The sequence below is a fragment of the Camelus dromedarius genome, chromosome 16 (genome assembly GCF_036321535.1).
Source record: "Camelus dromedarius isolate mCamDro1 chromosome 16, mCamDro1.pat, whole genome shotgun sequence".
Classification (NCBI taxonomy): Eukaryota; Metazoa; Chordata; class Mammalia; order Artiodactyla; family Camelidae; genus Camelus; species Camelus dromedarius.
This window is the reverse complement of record NC_087451.1, coordinates 30,264,385-30,286,409: the sequence shown is the minus strand read 5'-3', so window position 1 is coordinate 30,286,409 and position 22,025 is coordinate 30,264,385. Positions and strand designations below refer to the sequence as shown.

Below are 22,025 nucleotides of genomic sequence, written 5' to 3'. Positions count from 1 at the left end.
CTCCACAGGGCACTGACTGAGTTACTTTTTACAAGTCTGTGCTCTAGAAAGGTTTTGGAAAGACATTCCTCCTTTTAAAAATGCTTCAAGCCTCACAGTATGCTTAGCTTAGAACACAATACGCTTAAACCACAGTGTGGCAAGGGGCCCGAGATTCCTGGCCATTTTCTCTTTTTTTAACTGATATGCAGAAGTCGAACCATTTGTTGGTGCCTTCCTTACAACCTGTTGAGGGTTCTCTTTCTGTCCCCAGGCGTACCAACGTTTACAGATCCAGCAGCAGATGTTACAGGCCCAGCGTAACGTTTCCGGACCCATGAGACAGCAGGAGCAGCAAGTAGGCGCCCCCGGACGGCTCAGCCCATTCGCTGGCTGTGACCTCCCCTGACCTTGTCCACGAGCTCTTACGTTGTCCTTGGTTTCTCTCTCATTGGGCCTCCCCTTTCTAGAGTCCCCGGGCCACCTGGGCTGGGGAGGAGGTGGGCGCGCGTTGGGGCCCCCCCCCCAGCCCGCTGAGCACGCGTCTCGCCCGCAGGTTGCGCGCACAATCACTAACCTGCAGCAGCAGATCCAGCAGCACCAGCGCCAGCTGGCCCAGGCCCTGCTCGTGAAGCCGCCGCCGCCCCCGCCGCACCTGTCTCTGCACCCCTCTGCAGGCAAATCGGCCCTGGACAGCTTCCCCCCGCACCCCCAGGCCCCCGGCCTCCCCGACCTGCAGACCAAAGAACAGCAGTCTTCACCCAACACCTTTGCTCCTTACCCTCTCGGTGAGTCCCCGTGTGCCGACCCCATGTGTCTGGGGGGCTGAGCTGCATGGCAGAAGTGAGTTCCAGCCAGAGCCACGGAGCAGCTGTCTCGGCTCCTTCGTTAGGGAGCCGCCCTGGCTGGCTCCCACAGAGCAAGTTTTGCTGCAGCCATGAGTACTTTCAGTATAAAATCTTTTCAGGCAGTGCCGGTGAGCGCCCCAGAGCAATCTCGTCTCCGCTGCGGAGTCTGCACTTTGTTCCAACCCTGGTTCCCTCCAGCCTTCCCCGCCAGGAGCAGGAAAGGTGTGCGGGCGTACGGGAAGCAGCCACTTCTAAAGAGCAGCGGTTGTCCATACAGTCCTGTAGGGCAGGGCGTGATTTGTGCAGCCCCCCAGGTCAGCCGATAGGGCGCCTGCCCAGCACAGAACCCGCAGGTCAGTGGACAGCGTGGTGCCACCCTCGGGGGCACACAGGCTGGCCAGGAGGGGCACGGGTTATGGAACTGAAGACTGAACAGAAGGGATGTGTCAGGAAGGTGATTGTATGGGGGCACAGGTGGACCCTTGGACAACACGGGTTTGAAGCTGCATGGGTCCAGTTACACACAGGTTTTTTCGATAAATACTCAGCGCGGCGCTACGTGGTCTGTGGGTGGTTGAAGCTGTGGATCCGGAGGGCCGACTGTAAAGCTATACCCAAGTTGGTGACCGCACAGATGGTTGGCGCCCCTCCCCTGCCTCGATGGAGGGTCAGCTGGACTTTGCTGTAAGAGTCTAGGAGCAGGCGGCGGTGCCACATGCTTGTCAGGCTGGCGGGGGCGCCTGCAGCTGCGGGCAGAGGGGATAAGTGTCCCAGAGAGGACAGTGCACCCAGAAAGGCCCGGCCAGCCGAGCGGCGGCACGCCTGGGCTGCAGTTGTCCCCTCCTGTGTGATGTGGCCACCTTCTCGGAGGAGAGGTGTGTTCTGATCACGTGAGCACGTTCTCCCTGATAGGCGATTGGGGTGTGTGTCTCTGCTGTGAAACTGGCAGACACTAAACTGATCCTTGTGTCCTTCCATCAGCGTCCCACCCGCTGCCGCGCGCTGTGTTTAAGAAGCAGGGCATTCTCGTAGTTACAGCCTGACTCAGGAGGCGGGCTGCCACCTTGCCTCCCCGCCCCTCACAGCTAGCTCACCACTTACTTGTACAACCTGCCTGACTGCACTCCGCCTCACTTTCCCCATCTGTAAAGTGGGAATACTCACCTCATAGGATTCTTTTAAAGGTTAAGTGAACTAATACACATCACCCAGCGCAGTGGCAGTCCTTGTCACAAGCTCCATTACATGCCCGCTTTCAGCTCTAAGAAGTAGACCTCAGCCAGCGCACCAGGCCAGCTGGGCGTGAGGCGGCACCCCGCTTTGAAATAGTTCAAGTCCTTTAAAGGAGGTTGATGTTAACTCCTAAAGAGCAGGCTTTGGTGAAGTGAACCCTCCCTGCCAGCCTGTTCGTTTGTTGGTACTTAAGTACACTCTCTGAAAAACTCGTCTTGATCTGGTGAGTTTCTGTGAGATGCCCTAACATCAGAAAAGGTTTTCCTAATTGTTTGGACTTGATCTGTTTTCCTGTGGTCTCTGACCAAGAAGCTTCAGAACCATATTTGGCACAAAAACAAGTAAAATGAAGGGAATCATTGGTCTTATTAATCAAAGACTACTTGGTACCATTTTCACCCTAATTTAGGAATACTATTCTTAGAAACGTGTGTTATTAAAAAGACAAAAAGGAGAGGGGAGGATGTAGCTCAAATTGTAGAGCACTTGCTTAGCATGCATGAGGTCCAGGGTTCAATCCCCAGCACCTCCTCTAAAAATAAATAAATAAACCTGATTACCTCACCCCCCCCAAAAAAGACGAAAAAGGTTTTTCTTCCCACCAGGATTAAAAGTTATAAAGTATTTGGCTGTGAATTAATACGTAGATTGACTCCCTAGGAGGGCCTTAAAAAGTAATGATTTAGAGGAAGAGCAGATATTACCCTAATGGCTTTTTTATTTTCAGCTGGACTGAACCCAAACATGAATGTCAACAGCATGGACATGACTGGTGGTCTGTCGGTGAAGGACCCGTCTCAGTCCCAGTCCCGCCTCCCTCAGTGGACACACCCCAACCCGATGGACAGCTTACCCGGTGCTGCTTCCCCACTCGACCAGAACCCCAGCAAGCATGGTACGTCCGCGCCGAGGGCCGGGGTCTGTCGCTTCTGTTCTGCTCGCACCTACCCTCATCCTGTTAACTCTGACTACGATTCTTTTCTGAGAGTTCAGGGCTGAAAGCTGAATAAAAAAATACTGCATCCCAAGAAGCCAAACCAAGCAACAGCAAACCCGTCGATACGGAGAACAGAGTCATTACTGGAAGGGGAGAGGCGGGGGGAGGGGGAAGTGGGGAAAGAGGGTCAGCTGTGTGGTGACGGGTGGAAACTGAGCTTTTGGTGGTGAGCTCGCTGTGGTGTAGACAGTGGAAATGCAGTGTTGTGCCCGCAAAACTTACATAGTGGTATAAACCAGTGTTCCCTCAGGAGTTCAATATATATACAGTCCATTGCGTTCCAGAGCGCCTAGGGTCCCGGCTGCTCAGTGGCCAGACCCCTTGAAAGCTCAGCTGGCCCAGCTCAGCGCAGACCGAGCAGCGGTGTAAACGCCCACGCGCAGCGGAGGCCGCGGGTGGCGACGGGTCTGAATCTTCAGCAAAAATGCTGATAACCACAGGGGGGCGTCTTCCTATTAAACATTGAATTTAGCTCTAAATATCCTGGTCGCATAAACAGGAAAGGAAATTTAAGAAGGTGTATCATTCCCTCTGGACATCAGAGCATTCTGAGAAGACTCTTCTTCCTAGTGGTTAATTCTACAAGAAAGCCATCCCGTGCCATCGGCACTTTGCTTGGCCAGAGAGAGCTCAGTCGCCCGGGCAGTGGGGTTAGGCCTCTGAGTCCACCTGCCGGTTTGTCCTTCCGAAGTGAGGGCAGCAGACGAGGGGGAGAGACAGAGAGAACAACAGGGACACAGCTGAGCACGGGGACTCGCAGGCTGTCCCGAGAGAGCTTCACCGTGGTGCGTGTGTGCATCTCATCAAGAATTCTAACTTTACAAATTGAAACGGTTCCTAAAGAGTTTGTCTTTCAAGGGCGAAGTTTGGAGTAACTGGAAGGGTCCCTCCCTCCTGGAGAGTGCTGGGCAAACCGAGTCTGGCAGCTCCCTCACCCCAGAGAAGGGCACAGCCTGGCGCCTGGCACTGGGGGCTCGGGGTCCCCGTTCACTCTTTGTTCCCTTCTGTCCCCCCAGGTGCTATCCCTGGAGGTCTCAGCATTGGGCCTCCAGCTAAGTCCTCCATCGACGACTCCTATGGCCGGTACGATTTAATCCAGAGCAGTGAGTCACCAGCCAGCCCTCCTGTAGCTGTTCCCCATAGCTGGTCACGTGCCAAATCTGACAGTGATAAAATCTCAAATGGCTCCAGCATCAACTGGCCCCCAGGTAAGAGCGTGCACCCCTGCTGTGCAGTGCAGAGCAGCTCGTGCTCAGGCCTGTGGGGGGTGATTAGGCCCAAGAGAAAGCAGGGCCTGAGCTCAGAATCCTGGAAGCACTGACCCCGTAGGTAATGCGCCTATCAGATCAATGGCGGATGTGGTTGGCGCCTTGGGCCTTTCCTATAGCCCCTCAGCCAGGTGGGAGGAGAACGGGGAAGGGCACTGCATTCTGTCTGTTCGGCGGTGCCCAGGCTGCATCCCCCCATCTGGACACTGTCTCGGTGCTCAGTGTGGCAGCTGTGATCCCTAGTTTGTTCCAAAGGATTGGTGATTTACTGAAGAAAGTCTGAAGTGTACCTCTTAACCTACTTAGCAAATTGTAAACATTTTTATAAATGATCATGAAGCAATGTGAAGGTACTCTAACATGCATGTTTTGATTTTCAATTTTTGGAATTTTCCAGAATTCCATCCTGGAGTTCCATGGAAAGGACTTCAGAACATAGATCCCGAGAATGACCCAGACGTCACTCCTGGAAGTGTCCCCACCGGGCCCACCATCAACACCACCATCCAGGATGTCAACCGCTACCTCCTCAAGAGTGGAGGTGAGGGGCCGCAGTGGCACTCGGGCCTCGGGGACGGTGGGGGCGGCGAGGCGGGGACAGTGTGAGGCACATCGGTAGGGGCCTTCACTAGCCCCCAGAGCAGTGTCAGATGTTACGCAGCGCTCACAGGAACACAGAGATTGATTCAGGCTCAGTGTTTTTGCTGGATTTATTAAAACGTCATTTTTTATGAGCATCGTGTTATAAAATAACAGCATTAATCATTGAGTTTTTTAATGAAAAGGTTTTCCACTTGAAATCTCTTTAAACTAGAAATGAATTGACTCTACTTGTCTATCTCAGTCTGTTTTTCCTTCACACACAATCTGGTAAAAAAGACTGAAATTCTTCCCCTGGACTGTTTTCCTGGCACAAACTTCTGATGCTAAGCTGTGCCCACCCCGTGTCAGACTTAGGTTCCAGCAGGAGGAAGTGATGAGCTGAGCTGTGAGACTACAAAACAAATATAATTTCAGATGCAGCAGGCAGAAGGGCAGTAACTCGCCTTCCCTTGAGACCCTCAGACAAAGACGTTCCCTAAGTGCTCCTGCTGGTGGAGTTTTCTCACCAGCGTCCTAGCAATGGAAAGGAATAGCCAGGTTACCAGCGACACTCCACGCTAACAAAGCCGCATGGATAGTTCCCAAAATGTTCATTTAGGTTTCCTACTCCAGAGTGGCCCATGCGGGAGAGGCATTTCCTGTTCATGCTTCTTTAAAGTGGCAGGACTCTGCATGGGCCTGTGGTTGGGGTAGGAGGTGGCATAAACTCAGACCATCCTTTCTGTGCAATGCCAGGCACTCCAGGTGGTGGTGCCACTATTCTTAGGGGCATCGCAGCCTCCCCGCCATCGTGCACAAAGGAGTGGTTTGGTGGGGAATGGAGCCTATTGGAGGCAATGGGAACGGGGGAGGCACTAGGAACGGGGGAAGCACAAGCCAGAGGTGGGACCTAGCCCCCAGGTGTGGCAACGGGGTTGTGCCAGGCCGAGAGCATGGTGTGTGTGTGGGTACGGCGGGGAGGTGCGAGGAATCTGGGCTGCTCTGCGTAGAGCAGGGCTTCCTGCCCAGAGCCCGATGGGCACCCCTGGTCCCCTGGCACCCAGGGCTTCGCTGGCCACCTCCGCCTGTGCATGCAGGTGCTGTCACGTGACACTGGCAGCCTGGGGGCCAGTGAGTCCTGAGGGCAGAGCTAAGCAGAGATGGACATCACGGTAGAGAGACACTAAGCCTCAGAGAGGCGCTGGCATCCAGTGGGCAGAGACAGGACCTCAGCTGTGGGGCAGCGGGGCCAGCAAGCACGGCCTCAAGCGGGGTGGTGGGACCTCTGGGGGCCGGACACCCAGCGCGGGGACGTTATGAGTCTTGGGCGGCTGCCCCTCTGTCCTGTGACCTGGCCACACCCGGGAAACCCTGCTCCCCCACCTTTTGGTTCGTTATCTGAGAGAGGGAGCAGAACGAGTAATGTATCTTTATGTAGAATACGTTCACAAAAAGCACCACGACCCTGGGGCTGGAAGTCAACTGCGAGGGCCAGACCCCTGCTGCCCCTCTGGGCCCATGTGCCGCTCCCAACACGTCCCTGGGACCAACCCCACTCAGGGCCAAGCCACAAAAGCCATTGTATATTTGAATGATCAGCTTGGTCTAAAGTATAGAGGGAAAAAACTTAAGAAAATGTAGCCGAGGAGGAGGAGAATCAGAAAGCTGCTAAGCTCTTGATGTCGGTTTATTAATTTACGTATTTTCGGCGAGATTTTCTGTTTTGTTGAGTATACTTGGTGTTGGTTTTCTATTTACATTTTTGGTTTTTATTTATTGCCATTGGTATTAAGTTCCAACTTGATATTAAAAACTTGCTGTAGCCAAGTACTTATTTCGATGTTATAGCTTTAACCTTTATGAGGTAAATAATTATCAAAATGGTAAAATGTGCCCTTGCCGCCTTCTGACACACTGATTCTAAAAAGGAAAGTTAACTATAACTTACTTCATGGAGCAAATTCCACTATTAAACTTAAGATCTCAAAGCTAGCACGCTGTTAAAATCTAAGTACCTTCCTGTGTTAATTACAAAAGAAGTACCTTGTAGGGTTAAATATTAAATAGTCTGTAAGCTTGGGATCTTGGGTTGATGCATTTCATTGGTAAATGAAAGCAGAGGTTTTAGGAACTAACATTAGGTTGTCAGTAAAGCTGGCACTTTTTAAAATTGAAGACCTGCAGATTACAAATAAATTTTAATTTTCCTCAGCTCTGGTGCCACATTCTAAGGAGGTCAGTTAGAACAGAGCAGCTGTAAACAGCTGTGCAGGCTGTAAACTGCACAAGTCTGGGAGGTGCCACACACCTGGTAGACCCCAAGAAGGTACCCCTGAGGTTGTTCAGTGCACCGCCCTGGGGGAGGCCCAAGTCTTTTGAGATAATGTCTGTGGTAATAAATGTGTGACAGCCGGACTGTTCTGTGCCCCTGTCCCTCCCAGCCAGCTTCCACACACGGGGCATGAAACTTTCCAAGTCAGAAGAGCTCTGAGCCACCCTGCGTGAACCCACACCGTTCCCGCTCCTTCCCCCTCCTCCTTCCCCGGCTCCCTGCTCTTCTCAGAGAACTGAGGAGGGGCGGCCCCCCCACCCAGGAGCGGGGCCAGGGTGTTCAACAGGAAACGGCGGTTCTGGGGACACAACAGCTCACGCTGACAGTTACTGGCTCGTATTTGTCCTCGTTACTCCTATGTTCAAAAGAGAAGCAGGAATGCGGGCAATGGGCTCCCTGAGCCTTCCCAGTGAGAAACAGTGCTGTCTTCTTACGGCAAGATCTGTAACAGATAGCTTGGAGTTTTATTTTGCTTTTCAATTTGTGGCTGTTGTTGGAGGTAATGAAAAGATGAGTATCAGCCCTGTAGTTTTACTTTTATCTTCCTTGGAAGGGAGAATCAGTGTGAGCCTTTAACTCTGATGTGCTGTCGTAAACATTCTGGTGGGAACTGTCTTCTGCTTCTGGTCTTTGCCGCCCCGCCCCCCCCCCCCCCGCCCCCCGGCCCTCCCGGCGGCGTGGGCACCAGAGGCGGTGGCATGCCCATCTCACCGCGATCTTGGCCGCGTCTCACTCTCATTTTCCGCCATTTCCGAGAACGGCCGCCTAGGAGGAGACTGGTTCCTGGTTGGTAGAACTCTCGGCCCAGGCGGAGTGGCTCAGCCGTCTTAGTGCCGCGTTTGGTCCTGCAGGGTCCTCCCCACCATCATCTCAGAACGCCACGCTGCCTTCCTCGAGTGCCTGGCCGCTCGGTGCCTCCGGCCACAGCCGCGCTCTCAGCAGCATTGCGCCCGCGCCTAGTATCGCAGGTACGCATCCGCCTCCCCACTCGCAGGTAGCCTTTTCCTTCTTTCCCCAACGAAACTGATGGCCTGGCTTTTCCTGGTGGTCTGTCTGCCCCTACCTGAGCTGGGGGCCCGTGGTGTGACAGAGAGTGGGCCTGAGCTTGGCTGAGCCGCGGGGGGACCTTGGGCACAGCTGCTTCCCCCACCCCACCCCGTGGAGCAGGAGTGGTGACCTCTCCTCCGTGGGCTGTGCAGAGATCTTGGGATTATGTAAACCCAGCGCAGGACAAGAGGTGGCCGCTGCCTAAGCGCATCTGCTTCCCCCCTTCCCCCTGTGGCTGCAGACCAGAGGCTGCAATGGGTACGGACGTGGAGGTGGCCGCTCCTGGGAATTTGCTGCTACTTGCGTTCGCCAGGGACGAGGAGGCCACAGCAGCCCCGTGCTTAACTCCCAGCACCCAAAGCATGGCCGCTGCCACCACCCGGATGGATGCGGGGCCTGGGTTACCCCTCACCCCTGTAGACGTTACCGGTATTCCGAGGAAGACGTTTCTTTCAGGCTCGGAGGAGCACTGAGAATTGTCATAATGACTTCAGAGGAGTTTGAGTCTGGAAGTTGTAAGACAAGAATGTAAAGAGATGTGGACACACACACATCGTGTACAGGTTTATGAAATAACGTGGAACTTAAGTAAAGAGGGCTTACTGCTTATGCATTTCTTCAGACATGTTTCCGCATCCCAGCAGCCTCCCCGTCCAGGCTCTGTTGAAACCAGTGTGAGAACGCTCTAGGGGTTCTCTTTCTTTCATACCAATACCTGGGGGAGAAAGGAGTTGTGATCCAGTTTAGCATCGTATTTTAAAAAAAAGAAAGAGCTTCTGGATTATTTCTATTCCTTCTGATGCTTATTCTCTCTAATGTCTAGAAGGGATGTACTAGGCCTCTCATATTTCCACACATGTAGCTCAAGAGATGGGCAAATAAAAGCATCTTCCCAGGCATTTTGCTTTTCTGATTAGCGGCCCCTTTGCTCAGACTAGCGTTTGTTGTTGTGAAGTTGCGGTCGACCTGGTGGCCGGGGTAGAAGGAGCGGTGCACGCAGGGTCTGTGCTGACAGAGGAGCTCGGTGACAGTGACCTCTATGCTTCCCGTCGTCACTGCGCCCGCCCGCCCGCTGAGGGGGGCGTTGCAGGCACCCCGGGGCACGGGAGGGGCAGAGGCTGGTGATCATTATTGGTTTTGTTTTTTCTCCCAAAGAGCCTTAAAACATGCTTCTTCCAACCAAGGTTCCAAGATGCCAAACGGCTCCGCCCTCAGGGCGCCTGGGCCACGCCCATTTCTGCAGGCACAGAGAGCCAGTCTCAAAGCTGTAAAGATACACTGGTGACGTGAGTTCAGTTATGTCAGAGCGGGTGTTGCTTTGAAATGGGACTTAGACTCAAAGAAATAGTGTAAAGAATACATGCGTTCCACCCATGACTGTGGTTAGTTCGTGTGTTTTGGTTTTTTGGTGGAGGGGAGATAATTAGGTTTATTTATTTATTCGTAGAGGTGCTGGGGATTGAGCCCAGGACCTCACGCATGCTAAGCGTGTGCTCCACCACTGAGCTGTACCCTCCCCAACTTGGTGAATTTGTTATGGGACACGTCCCAGCAGAATATGTTGATGAGTTAGCCTGAGCACTGACCTCCAGTAATGCTGTTTTCCGGGTGGCAAACTTGTGGCTGGAACATTTAGCAAGTTGAGTATCAGAAATACTGTCAGGGTCCATACTGGACACCAGCAGACTCTGTCTCTGGGCAGAAATCCAGGAGAGCGCAGAGCGTGCCTGTGGTTCTCGGGAGGGGGCTTCACCTCGCCCCCGCGGGCCGCTGGAGCCAGGGCGCCGGTGTGAGTCCCCGGACGCCGCTGCGACGCTTCTTCTCTGTCTCAGGAATGCCTGAGCTCCGTCTCTCTGCCTTTCTAGGTAAACTGTCAGACATTAAATCGACGTGGTCCTCCGGCCCTGCCTCCCACACGCAAGCCTCTCTGTCTCACGAACTGTGGAAAGTGCCCAGAAACACTACTGCACCCACAAGGCCGCCTCCAGGGCTCACCAACCCCAAGCCTTCCTCCACCTGGGGAGCCAGTCCCCTCGGCTGGACCAGCTCTTACTCCTCGGGTACGCATCCTGCTCCTGCCCCAGCGGGGCGGCCCCGCCTGCTCTGCTCCGCCTGTGGGGAAGGTCCTGCATCTCCTTTTTAAGGAGGGACCCTGGACCCTGGTAGGGCCGAGGAGCCACCCAGCTCCCCTGCCCGGGCTGCAGCATCCGCGCCGGGTGTTCACGCCGCTTTGCCCCCTCGCTGGGCCTCAGCGAGGCCCCTCAGCCAGCACGAGGGTGTCGGTCTCCACAGGGCTTTCTGGGCCAAAACCAAAACAGACCCCAGTGGGAGAGCACCACCCTCCCGCCTCGGCCCTGCTGAGCTGCGGGAAGAGGTGGGGGCGGGGGCCTGAGAATTTAAGGAACGTTTCACAGCAGCCCTGCACGTCTGCTGTGTTTTTGTTAGCCTCTAGAGGGCGGGGAGACCAGGCCTTTCAGGCGACTCTCCAGTCTCTGCCCCACACCTGCCCCCAGGGGTCTGCAGGGATTGTCAGGGATTGTGCGTCTGGGTCAGTTTCCAAAGGTTGAGAAAGGCTTGGCGCTTGCGGGTCTGGCCTGTGCTGCGTCCGTGCTGGTGAGACGAGAAATGGCCGGTGGGGAGAGCCATCTGAGCAGCACGGCCTGGTTGACCGAGTTCTTCCCTGGGCTCGTGCAGGGTCTGCCTGGAGCACCGACACCTCAGGAAGGACGAGCAGCTGGCTGGTTCTCCGCAACCTCACGCCCCAGGTACGGGCACCCACGGGCGGGCGGTGCGTCTCACCAGCCTCACTCCGGCCCCAGCGAGCAGACACGCCCAGGGGTCCTTAACCCCCTTCCTGGGGAGTTGCTTACTTTTCACTCTTCTGAGGCTTAAAGAGTTTACCCTCATGAACAGAACTGCTCACCCGTAACTACCCGCTCCAGAACGACGTGGCCTCCCCGTTCCCGGGTTAGGGGCCGCAAGGCTCTGCGCAGTGCGCTCTGGCCAGAGGGGGTCAGAGCCAAGACAGTGTGTTCTTCTCCTGATTAGCCTCGCTCATCAGATGTAACTCTAATGTCCAAGATTTTACAATTGCGAGGTAGATGACAAGGTACAGAAGGTTAACATCCTAAAGCCGTATACTGAGCCCCTTTGAGGCGTCTTCCCAGCGCATAGTGCGCCCGGACTTCCTGAACACCTGCTTTGACGAGCGCGGTGGAAGAAGTCCCTCCCCCTCTGCTTCCCCGTCAGATCGACGGCTCCACCCTGCGGACGCTGTGTTTGCAGCACGGGCCTCTCATCACATTCCACCTGAACCTGACGCAGGGCAACGCCGTGGTCCGGTACAGCTCCAAGGAGGAAGCCGCCAAGGCCCAGAAGTCCCTGCACATGTACGTTGCTCCCCTGCCCTCGGCCGCCCCGTGCTGCACCCTGGCAGTGCTGGGCCCGGGTGTAGTGGGCGGGTCCTGTGGCCCTGGGGACCTCGGGCACAGACGCCGATTATCTCATGGTCTAGAGGCTGGAAATCCTACAGAAATCCAGCATGTCCTCAGGGGCGGCTCCTCCCAAGGCCTTTCATGGGCTTGCTCACGGCTGCCCCTCCCATGTCCACACGGTCATCTCTCAGTCCGAGTATTGTATGTCCTGACTTCCTCTCCTTATAAGGACACCCATAGCGAATTGGGTTTCTCTCTCATGACCTCATATTACCTTAATGATCTCTTTAAAGACCCTCCCTCCAAACAGAGGTACAATGAGGTCTTGGGGGTTAGGGCTTCAACATAGGAATTTAGGGAGAACACAGTTCACACCAGAATAGGTGTCTTGTGACATGTTGGTGTCCTCTCTGCTGACTTGCCGCGGCTCTGCCCTCCAGTAGGGAAGCCCCCACCACCTCCACCCCAAGAGAGGACACGTAGAGCCTGGTGACAGACGATGCGCCCCCACCAGGTAGCGCTGGGCACTCGGCACGTGTGTGCCCACTGCTGGCCTCGTCAAGGTCCCTGCAGCTTTTGATGAGATGTGTGAGCAGACCTATCCAACGACGTCACTTGAGATGTGGACCCTGGAAATTAGTTGTTCCTGCTTCTAGCCTAGGATATAAATTACACCCATCCTGAACGATGCTCGAGTTTAATGGTGCGTCCACACACTTCCTTAGAAAGGTGCTCTCCACACCAACACAGCATAGCAGCTAGAGTCTAAAATGAGGGGGGGAGAAAAGTTCATAAGCCAGGCTTGGGAGTAGCAGTGACAACCCGTGAGCTGCAGGACTGCTTCTGGGGGACCTGTGACATGAAGCCTTCAGCTGCACTGTTCCATTAAAAGGAGAAAAACGGAAAGCCAGTGAGGCAGACACAGGAAGACCTCCGCTCATGTGACCCCTGCCCTGCTTGCTTGTTTGTTTGTTTTGAGTCTTTGTTCTCTGAGATGTAACTGACATACAACATGGTGTCAGTTTAAGGTGCAGGACATGTTGGTTTGACACATTTGTAGATTGCAGTGTGGCTACCACTGTAGTGAGCTGACAGCTACATCAGGGCAGTAGTTAGTATTTCTTTTTTGTGGTGAGAACATTTAAGATCTCCTGTCTTAGTGACTTGGAAGTGTTGCGGAGTGTAGTTACCGAGCTGCCTTGTAGCCCCGGAGCTCACTCGTCTTCTGACTGGAGGTTTGTGCCCTTTGACTAGTCCCTCCCTGCCTCCCCGCCTGCAGCCCCTGACAACCACCAGCCTACGCTCTGTTTCTGCAAGGCTGGCTTTTTCAGATCCCACATGTGATCGATACCATGCAGTATTTATTTGACTTAGCTGACTTAGCAGAAGGCCCTCAAGACTGATCCAGGTTGTGGCAGGGTTTCCTTCTTTCTCATGGCTGAATAATATTCTTGTGTGTGTGTGTGTGTGTGTCTCACATCTTCTTTATCCGCGGATCTGTTGACGGACACTTAGGTGGTTTCCCTGTTTCGGCTGTTGTAAGTGATGCTGCAGTGCACCTGGGCATCCAGGGATCTCTTCAGTACCCTGTTCATTTCCTCCGGATGTGTAACCCAGGAGTGGGCCTGCTGGATCATATGGTGGTTCTGTTTTTAAGTTTTTGAGGAGCCTCCATACTGTTTTTCCATAGTGGCTGGACAAGTTTACATCCCTACCAGCAGTGCACAAGGCGTCTCTTTTCTCCACATCCTCCCAGCACTGGTGATTTCTTGTCCTCTTGATGATGGCCAAGGTGTGAGGGGTGTCTCACTGCGGTTTTGATTGGCATGTCCCTGACGGTTAGCGACGCTGAGCATCTTTTCATGTGTCTGTTGGTCGTTTCTGTCTTCTTTGAGGAAATATCTATTTAGTTCTTTTGCCCATTTTGTATTTGGATTGTTTGGGGGTTTTTTGGTTGTTACCAAGTTATCTGAGGTTCTGTATATATTTTGGATGCTAACTCTATGAGACAGCTGGTTTGCAAACACTTTTCCCATTTTATAGGTTGTCTTTCCGCCTGGTTGATGGTTCCCTTGGTGTGTGGAAGCTTTCTAGTTGGATGAGGTCCCTCGTTGAGTTTTGCTTTAGTTGCTTGTGCTTTTGGTGTTATGTCCAAAATTTCATTGCTGAAACCAATATCAGAGAGCTTTCCCCCTGTGTTTTCTTCTAGGAGTTGTATGGTTGCAGGTCTTATTTTTAAGTCTTTAATCCAGCTCAAGTTAATTCTTGTGAGTGGTGTAAGAGAGGGCTCCAGTTTCTTTTTTCTGCTTGTGCCTGCCCAGTTTTCCCTGCACCATTTGTCGAAGAGACTGTCCATTCCCCATGGAGTGTTCTTGGTGACCGTATCGAATGTCAGTTGGCTTGTGTGTGGGGGTCTGTTTCTGGGCTCCCTGTTCTGGTCCACTGGTCTGTGTGTCTGTTTTTATGCAGCACCTGCTCTTCTGGTAACTGTGGCTTTGTAGTGCGCGTGAAGCCAGGAAGCCTGATGCCTCCTGCTTTGTTCTCTCAGGTTTGCTTTGGCTGCCTGGGGTCTTTTGTGGTTCCACACACATTTTAGGATTGTTTTTACTATTTCTATGAAGAATGCCATTGGAATATGATAAGGATTGCACTGAATCCATGGGTGGCTTTAGGTTGTATGGACATTTTAATGAGTTTTTTAAACTTTCTTTGGGGGGTGGTGTAATTAGGTTCATTTATTTTTAGAGGAGGTACTGGAGATTGAACCCAGGACCTCGTGCATGCTAAGCATGCACTCTGCCACTCGAGCTATACCCTCCCCCTCATTTTAACGATAGTTTTAACTCTTCCAACCCATGAATACAGGTTAGCTTTCCATCTGCGTCGTCTTCAAATTCTTTCATCAAACTCTCACAGGTTCCCTTGTAGAGATCGTTCACCTCCTTGGTTACATTTATTCCTAAGTACTTTATTGTGCTTGATGCTATTGTGAATGGGACTCTTTTTCTTTATCTCTTTTTCAGATGTTTCATTCTTAGTGTGTAGAAGCACAGCTGCAGTTTTACTGAATTCTTTGATTGGTTTCAGCAGTGCTTTGGCAGAGTCTTCAGGATTCCCTCCGCATGAGGTCACATCACGTGCAAATAAAGAGCATTCTGCTTCTCCCCTTCCAGCTTGGGCACCTTCCATTTCTTTGTCTCGCCCGCTTGCTCTGGCTAAGACTTCCAGTCCTGTGTTGAACGGCTGGGGGTGGCACCTGGTCTTGTTCCTGACGTCAGAGGACAAGCTCTCAGCCTCAGCCCTGAGCGCGGTGCTAGCGGCCTGCGTGTGCGCCGCTCTTACTGCCCTGAGGCCTGTCCTGCCAATTCCCTGCGCGTAGAGGAGTCTTCGTCATGAAGGGATGTTGTGTTTTGTCGGCTGTATTTCTGCATCTACTAAGATGATCATGTGATTCTGCCTTTGATTCTTTTAATGTGGTGAATCCCATTTATTGATTTGCAAATGTCGAGCCACCGCTGCCAGAATCCCAGAGATGAATCCCACGCAATCGTGGTGTATGATCCTTTTCATGAGCTGATTCAGTTTGCTAATATTTTGGTGAGAATTTCTGCATCTGTAGTCATCTGTATTGGTCTGGTTTTCTTGCAGTGCGATCTGGCTTTGACATCAGGATAACACTGGTCTTGTAAAATGAGCTGGGGAGTGTACCCTCCTCTTTAAGTTTTTGCAAAAGTTTGAGAAGAATTGATCTTTACCCTCCTTTAAATGTTTGGTAGAATTGACCAGTGAAACCGTCTGGTCCTGGGCTTTTCCATGTTGGGAGTAGTCAGCTGATTACGGATCAGTCTCCTTGCCCGTTATTGGTCCTTTCAGATTTTCTGCTTCTTCACGAGTCAGTCTTGGTAAATCATGTGTTTCTAGGACTTGGACCATTTCCTGCAGGTGCCCAGATGGTCGGCGCCTCCTCTGTATTTCTGTGGTATCAGTTGTAATGTCTCCTCTTTCCATTTCTGCCTTTACTTATTTGTGTCTTCTTGTTTTCTGAGTTAGTCTAGCTAAAGGTTTGTCGATTTTGTTCATCTTTTCAAAAACCCAGCTCTCACTTTCGTTGCTGCCCTGCCCCTGCAGGTGTGTCCTGGGAAACACTACCATCTTGGCCGAGTTCGCTGGCGAGGAAGAAGTGAACCGCTTCCTGGCCCAGGGCCAGGCGCTGCCGCCCACCTCCAGCTGGCAGTCCAGCAGCGGGGCCGGCCAGCCGCGGCTGGGCGCCTCGGGCAGCTCCCACAGCCTAGTGCGGAGCGACGCCGGCCACTGGAACCCCCCGTGCCTGGCCGGCAAAGGGAGCGGCGACCTGCTGTGGGGCGGGGTCCCCCAGTACTCAAGCAGCCTGTGGGGCCCCCCCAGCAGCGACGACGGCAGAGTCATCGGAAGCCCCACCCCTCTGAACACGCTGCTCCCCGGCGACCTGCTCAGCGGGGAGTCCCTCTAGCCCCAGGACCCCGGGCACCCCCATCATCAGCACTGGGGGGGAGCTGACCCTTTCCAGTCCGGCGTCGCTGAGGACCCGCTTGCCCCGAGCAGCCCGGCAGCCCTTTCGAGTACCTCTGTCCAGTACTGCAGACGAACCTTGGCCGCAGCCCTTGCGAACTGTTCCCGAGACAGTGCGGGCTGCGCGGGGTCAGTGTCACGTGGAATGACAGGATGCTTCTCACAGCTTTTTATTTTGTGTCGTCCTATGTTTGTACGGTGTGTTGTCATTTTGATTTTTTAAGTATAAAAGCTGCTTAGAATAGTTCTATCATGAAGGGCACTTTTCAGATTGTGGGCTGGAAAGGGTTATTTTATCAAGGGGGGAGGGCGGGAGGGAGACGAGAAAGCCTATTTAAAACGAGCCTGTGACGATTATGCACATTACCAGAGGCGGACCCCGTAATCAGGGGGAGCTGGCGCCCACCCCTGGGTGCGGTCCCGGCGGCCCGGACCAGGAGCCGAGCGGAAGGAGCGGGCTGCGATCTGTTCTCCGTTCCCACGGAGCCGCCTATGCACATTTCCCTTGTTTCATTACTTTTTCATGTCATTTTTTTTTAATCCCAAAAAATATTTTTTAAAAGTTAAAAAAAAAAAAGAGACATATCAAACATGCAAATACTTGAATCCAGCAGGCCAATAATGAAATGTGAACACTTTCTAAGTCTAATTCTACACTTCCAGGTTGACATCAGTACGCAGAAACAGGCTCTAGGAAAAATTTCTAAGTTCACAGCCTATGTGTGTGAGTGTGTGTGTGCGCGCGTGTGTGTGTGTTGAAACAGAATGTGTGTGCACGTGCGTGTACGTGCACACTTTCTGTGTTCGTGTGTTAAGTGCGTGAAGGATTTAACTGTGGGTTTTCCCTTTTTTCAGTATGTGCGCTTTTTTTTTTTTTTGGCGCATTGGTCAAACGTTTGTTATTATTAATTAGCTTCTAACTTTGCACTGAGTGTCCCTGCCCTTCCTTTAGCTAATCCTATACATTAAAGAAAATTCATAGGACAGGGCCGGTGACAATTCATGTGTAAATGTTTACTCAAGGACTCTGTTATTGCGTTTAAAAATTACAGTGTATATCTCTGGAGAAATAATATGTATACCTACCTTTAGCAGCTTTTTATTGTGGACTCATGCAAGAAAATTATTACCAGAGTATTGCACCATTTTTCCATTTGGAATATAAAGTTAAAGAGAAAAACTCTTGCTGAACTGTGGCCATAGATACTTGCTTGTAGAGGATGGATGGTTCCGCGGGAGGAGCGGAGACAAGCACTTGGACGTGGGTTGTGACTGCTTCGGAGGGGCCCGGGGTTAGGGCTCCCACCTGTTTACAGACCTTTTTTTTCTCCTTCAGACTTTAAAAAAATTTTAAAAAGGAATTAAAAAAAAAAAAAAGACTTCCGTCGTAAAGAAAACTATTTTCAGAATGCAGACCCGCTACTTCAGAGCTCTGGGATTGAACAGTGTTGTTTCCCCTCGGCCATCGTCATGGACTCTGTCGACTGTCCCTTCTTCGAGGTGACGAGTTGTGGTCACTGTCTTGCACACGCGGGTGCGCTCTCAGGAAAGCCAGGGTTCCCGAGGGGCGGCTCCACACCATTTCATGTATTTTGTAACCCAACTCCTAGCACTGAAGATGTTATTAAAAAACAAACAAAAATAAAAAAGAAAGAAAAAAAAAGAAAATAGAAAAAAAAAAAACACAAAGAAGAAAGATACCTAATCTCTAACGTGTAGCAGTTACGTATGTACCAAATAATGGACTCAAAGGAGATAGATGTTCGAAGAGTGCTTTATATATTAAAAATCGCTTTATGTTTTAAAAATGATCAATGTTTTGATTGTTTGGCAAGAAAGAAAGACAATGGAGTAACATACCCTCAAGTATGTTTAAAAAAAATATATGAACATTGTGCTCCCTGCCTGCCTGATCAGGAAACTTGTGCATTACATTTTTTTTAATTAGCTTTTTAATGGTTTTATCAAAACAAAACAAAACAAAAAAACATAAAAAACGAAAAAAAAACAAAAAAAAAAAGAAAAAGAAAGTTCCTGCAAAATTGCAGATCAACAAAAGCTGGTTTTATAGAGGATCACGAACTATGCACAAACTGGTTCAAGACTTTTTCTCAAGTTCAGTAGTGTATTTCGCTAAGAAGACCTTCCTCAGAGTAACTGCATCTCATTGCCATTACACGCGCCCTGTGTGCTGGATGCACACGCCCCCGTGCACCCGCATCAGACACACGCGCGTGGCCCAGACGTACAGCTTCCCTGCTGCGTTAGCGTCGAGTCGTAGAGACCTCCTGACATTTTTAAATTGGGGATGGAAGTAAAGAGTTTGTTTTGTTTGTTTTTGTTTTTTGTTGGGTTTTTTTTTTTTTGACCTTTTATTTTGAATTAAAGATGTCTGTAACTCTGAGATTAAAAAAAAAAAAACAAGTTTGTGGCTTTTAATGTTTCTCCTCATAGAATGTGATTGTCGAAGAACACGCACCGAAAGTTGCTTTCAAAAGTACAACGCTTTGTTGAATCTCAATAAACTGCAATTTTTTTCTTGGCTGTTGGAATAAATGTGTTCTTTGTTTTCCAAGGACAGCTGTCATCACTATGCACTTTGCATGTGTTGGGAGAGAGCGCTGTCCTACTGTGTAACAAATCTCCTGTGTCTTTTTACGCTGTCCTGAGTTTACATATAATTAGATAAACTCCAAGCTTCCGTAATTTTATCATTTGTTTTGTGGTTTTGCACTGAAATCTCATTACTGTTGGAGAGATGCAGTTGAGCCCGTGGCCTCCGCCAGCCGCCAGTGTTGCCCGGGGCAGCCACCGGGGGACCCCCCTGCCCCTCTCGCCCAGGACCCGGGCTGGAAGTCAGCGACACTCGGAGGGAAGAGCGTCGGGAAGGGCTTCGGTGTTCGCTAGACATCGCGCTCCCGTGCCTGCGGGGCAGCCGCGGCTAACTGCAGCGGAGCGTTCGCACCGGCGCGGCCGGCAGGGCGGCGCGTACAAAGAGCGGCGCCTTCCCCCGCGGCGAGCAGGCCGGCAGTGAGAGGTCGGAACACTGGGCCTGCTGACTCAGGTCCGCCCCGGGAGGCTTACCGTGACCGTCAGTAAGTCCAGCACCACTGCTTCTGTCCCGTCAGGACTGTCCCTTGTGACCTTGCTCGGAGACCAGCACAATGAGTGTCTTTTTCTCTCTCCACCCCTAGGGTCGAGTCAGCGTCTTACCAGGAAGACGGGGTCCCGGTTGGTGAGCTTCCAGCTGTGACCAACCTCTTCAGAAGGTTGAGGAAGAGATCCCTGAAGGGTCATAAACAGGAGAGGAACCAAAAGGCTAAAGGAAGAATGAAACTCAGAACGTGGATGATCAGCACAGACCCCACATCCCAGTGTGAGCCTGGAGGGAGCGACTGTGGCGCTGGGAGCCAAGCCCGCCACCAGTGTCCGCTTGGGGCCGGTGTGTCTGGAGTTACTACAGGGGAGCCAACTGTCCCAGCGCTGCTCCCCGAGAGCAAGTTCAGGGCCTCAGCAATGTCCAGAGGATGACGTTCATGGAGGAGTGACAGCCCGGGGGGAAGCAGGGGATAGGTGGGGAGCACGGCGTGAGCGGAGTGACTGCCTCCCTCCTGGAGTCGGGGCAGGTCCTGGGACCCACAGGTGAGGAGGCGGCCTGGTGTCTGAATCAAGAAAAAGTCCAGGCTCGGAGCTGCACTTCTTTTTGATCATTCCAACCAGGCCGTGGGCGAAGAAGGCAGGGTGCTCCGTGGGTAGCAGTGTGGTTTGCAGGGAAAGGACTGTGGAACGGACAGGAGACGCCGGAGAGGTGCCAGGGCGAGCAGGTTCATTGACGGCAGGTGAGACCCTGGGCGCTGAGGAGCAAGGCGCAGATTCACGGAAAAGAGGGAAGACGGAGACGGGGAGGCATGTCAAGAAGGTTCCTTGCAGGAAGAGAACATCTGGGCTGAATCAAGAAAAAGCTACACGGGAATCATGGTGGAAACATGCAGTTAACGTGTCAGCTTTGCATCGGGTTTCACAGTAGAAACACTGCTAAAAAATGTCAGAATAGCAGTTTCCAAGAGTCAGCTGGTCTTGTTTGGCAGTTGTAGCTAGCTTTTTGCTTTTTTTTTTAAATAGCAAAGCTACTGTGTGCCAGGCCCGGTGCTAAGCACTACGTAGGACTGTCCGATGTTCAACAGCCCCGTGAGGTGAGGAACGGGGCCGGGAGAGGTTACAGAACACGTGCAAGGCCGCGAGCTAGTAAGGTCAACTCCGGGCCCTCCTGACTCCGCAGCCCCACATGGGCTCCCTCACGGAATGTTCCAGCCAGAGGACCTCAAGGCCACGTCTGTATCAGAAACAGCGTGGACAGGCGATAGCTGTATGTGTCGAGAGGGCTGGCTGCAGCCCGGAGGCCAGGCTGGTGCTGCAGCCCTGGGCAGAATTTCTTTGGAGAACCTCAGTTTTGCTTTTAAGGTCTTTCAGCTGATTGGCCGAGGCCCACACACATTAGTGGGGATAATCTCCTTGAGGTCAACTGACTGTGAGTGCTGAACACACCTACAAAATGCCCTCACAGCGACACCTCGATGAGCGCCTGAGTCAATGGCCAGGGACACCAACTCACCGCTGCGCAAGGTGTCTGCAAAACACCCTTCACCTGTTCGTCATAAGCAGTGTGTCCTGACCTCGCAGTTGTCGCAAGGCAGGTGAAGGGGGCCCGGTAGATCGTGACGGATGGTAACGCGGGTCAGACTGGACGCGGTCGGTCCGTGCCTTCCATGCAGAGGCAGGTATTGCGGGAGGGGGGCCCTGAAGAGCCCAGGTTGGTCTCCCCACCCAGCTTCACCCAGCGGCGCTCATACCACCAGGTCAGGCCAGCTCCTCGTAGAGTCCCTAAGCACCGCCAGGCTGGGTCGGCCACAGCCAGCCCAGGAATCCTGACCTGCCGGGGCATCAAGGGCACCTGGGGAGGTCTGGTTGATGCTGGGGAGCCTCTGGGGCCGAGTCTGCGGAACACCGGAGCGCCCCCGTGGGACCATCCTCAGACGAGGGCCATTTGGGGCTGGTGTGGGCCCAGCTGCGAGCACTGCTAACGGCAGTGGCAGCTCCCTGTGGGCCTGACACGGCCACTCGGCCAGGCTTTGCTCTCCCAGGTCCCCCTCTGGGACGAGGGCAGGGGGCCCGTCTCCACTCTCAGCTTGTCTCCCACTGGGGCTGCTGCCCTGGCTCCTGCGGTCAGTGGGCACCGAGGCTATGACAGCCTAGTCCCCTCCTCTCTGCACCCTCGGGTTCTCAGCATCCCCCAGGCTCCTCAGACTCAGGCTGGTAGGACCGGAGGTCACCCCGCACCAGTCACTCCTGCCACAGGCCTAGGAACTGGCCGGCCTCTTGTCTGTAGGCTCCTCTCCCCATGGCTCATTAGCCAATGACCCACCCCAGTCCCTCCCTAAACTGGCCCTCCTCCCCACCACCAAGAGCCACTAGAGCATCAGTTTATCACCCTCGACACGCCCCGTAGTTGTTCCATCCCCGTAGTTGTGCGCAGGCTGGAGGGGCAGCGTCTGAAGCTGCGGTGCCGTCCATCTCTGCCATCCGGGGCTGGGCCGGCAGAGGGCGCCCTGCGCCCAGCACCGAAGCCCCACCGCCTGTTTTATCAGGAACCCCATGTCGGGAGGGGACCTGGTACCATCTGGTCCATCTGGTGAGGCTGCAGGGCCCTGGCCGGGCAGAGAGAGGAGCCTTGAACCAGGAGGAGAAGCTGAAGGGGCT

General features: G+C 52.9%; 1 protein-coding gene and 1 pseudogene across 6 annotated transcripts in view; both read left to right on the top strand.

Moving 5' to 3' along the window:
• TNRC6C (trinucleotide repeat containing adaptor 6C) overlaps positions 1-18,812 on the top strand; it is a 113,887-nt gene extending 95,075 nt beyond the window's left edge. For 3 of the 5 annotated variants that reach the window (XM_064495464.1, XM_064495463.1, XM_031469189.2), the window contains exons 14-23: positions 254-337; positions 536-767; positions 2,788-2,955; positions 4,074-4,265; positions 4,723-4,866; positions 8,091-8,207; positions 10,152-10,346; positions 10,981-11,051; positions 11,536-11,675; positions 15,849-18,812. In XM_064495464.1, coding sequence (XP_064351534.1) covers positions 254-337; positions 536-767; positions 2,788-2,955; positions 4,074-4,265; positions 4,723-4,866; positions 8,091-8,207; positions 10,152-10,346; positions 10,981-11,051; positions 11,536-11,675; positions 15,849-16,209 — 1,704 coding nt within the window. In that variant the 3' untranslated portion in view covers positions 16,210-18,812. The remainder of the gene's footprint in view (positions 1-253; positions 338-535; positions 768-2,787; positions 2,956-4,073; positions 4,266-4,722; positions 4,867-8,090; positions 8,208-10,151; positions 10,347-10,980; positions 11,052-11,535; positions 11,676-15,848) is intronic. The other 2 variants (XM_064495465.1, XM_064495467.1) reach the window with 1 other exon arrangement.
• LOC105092163 (uncharacterized) lies at positions 16,860-18,812 on the top strand (annotated as a pseudogene). Its single transcript, XR_837427.3, has one exon. The product of XR_837427.3 is annotated as an uncharacterized LOC105092163 (transcript).
• Positions 18,813-22,025: the final 3,213 nt, after the last annotated feature.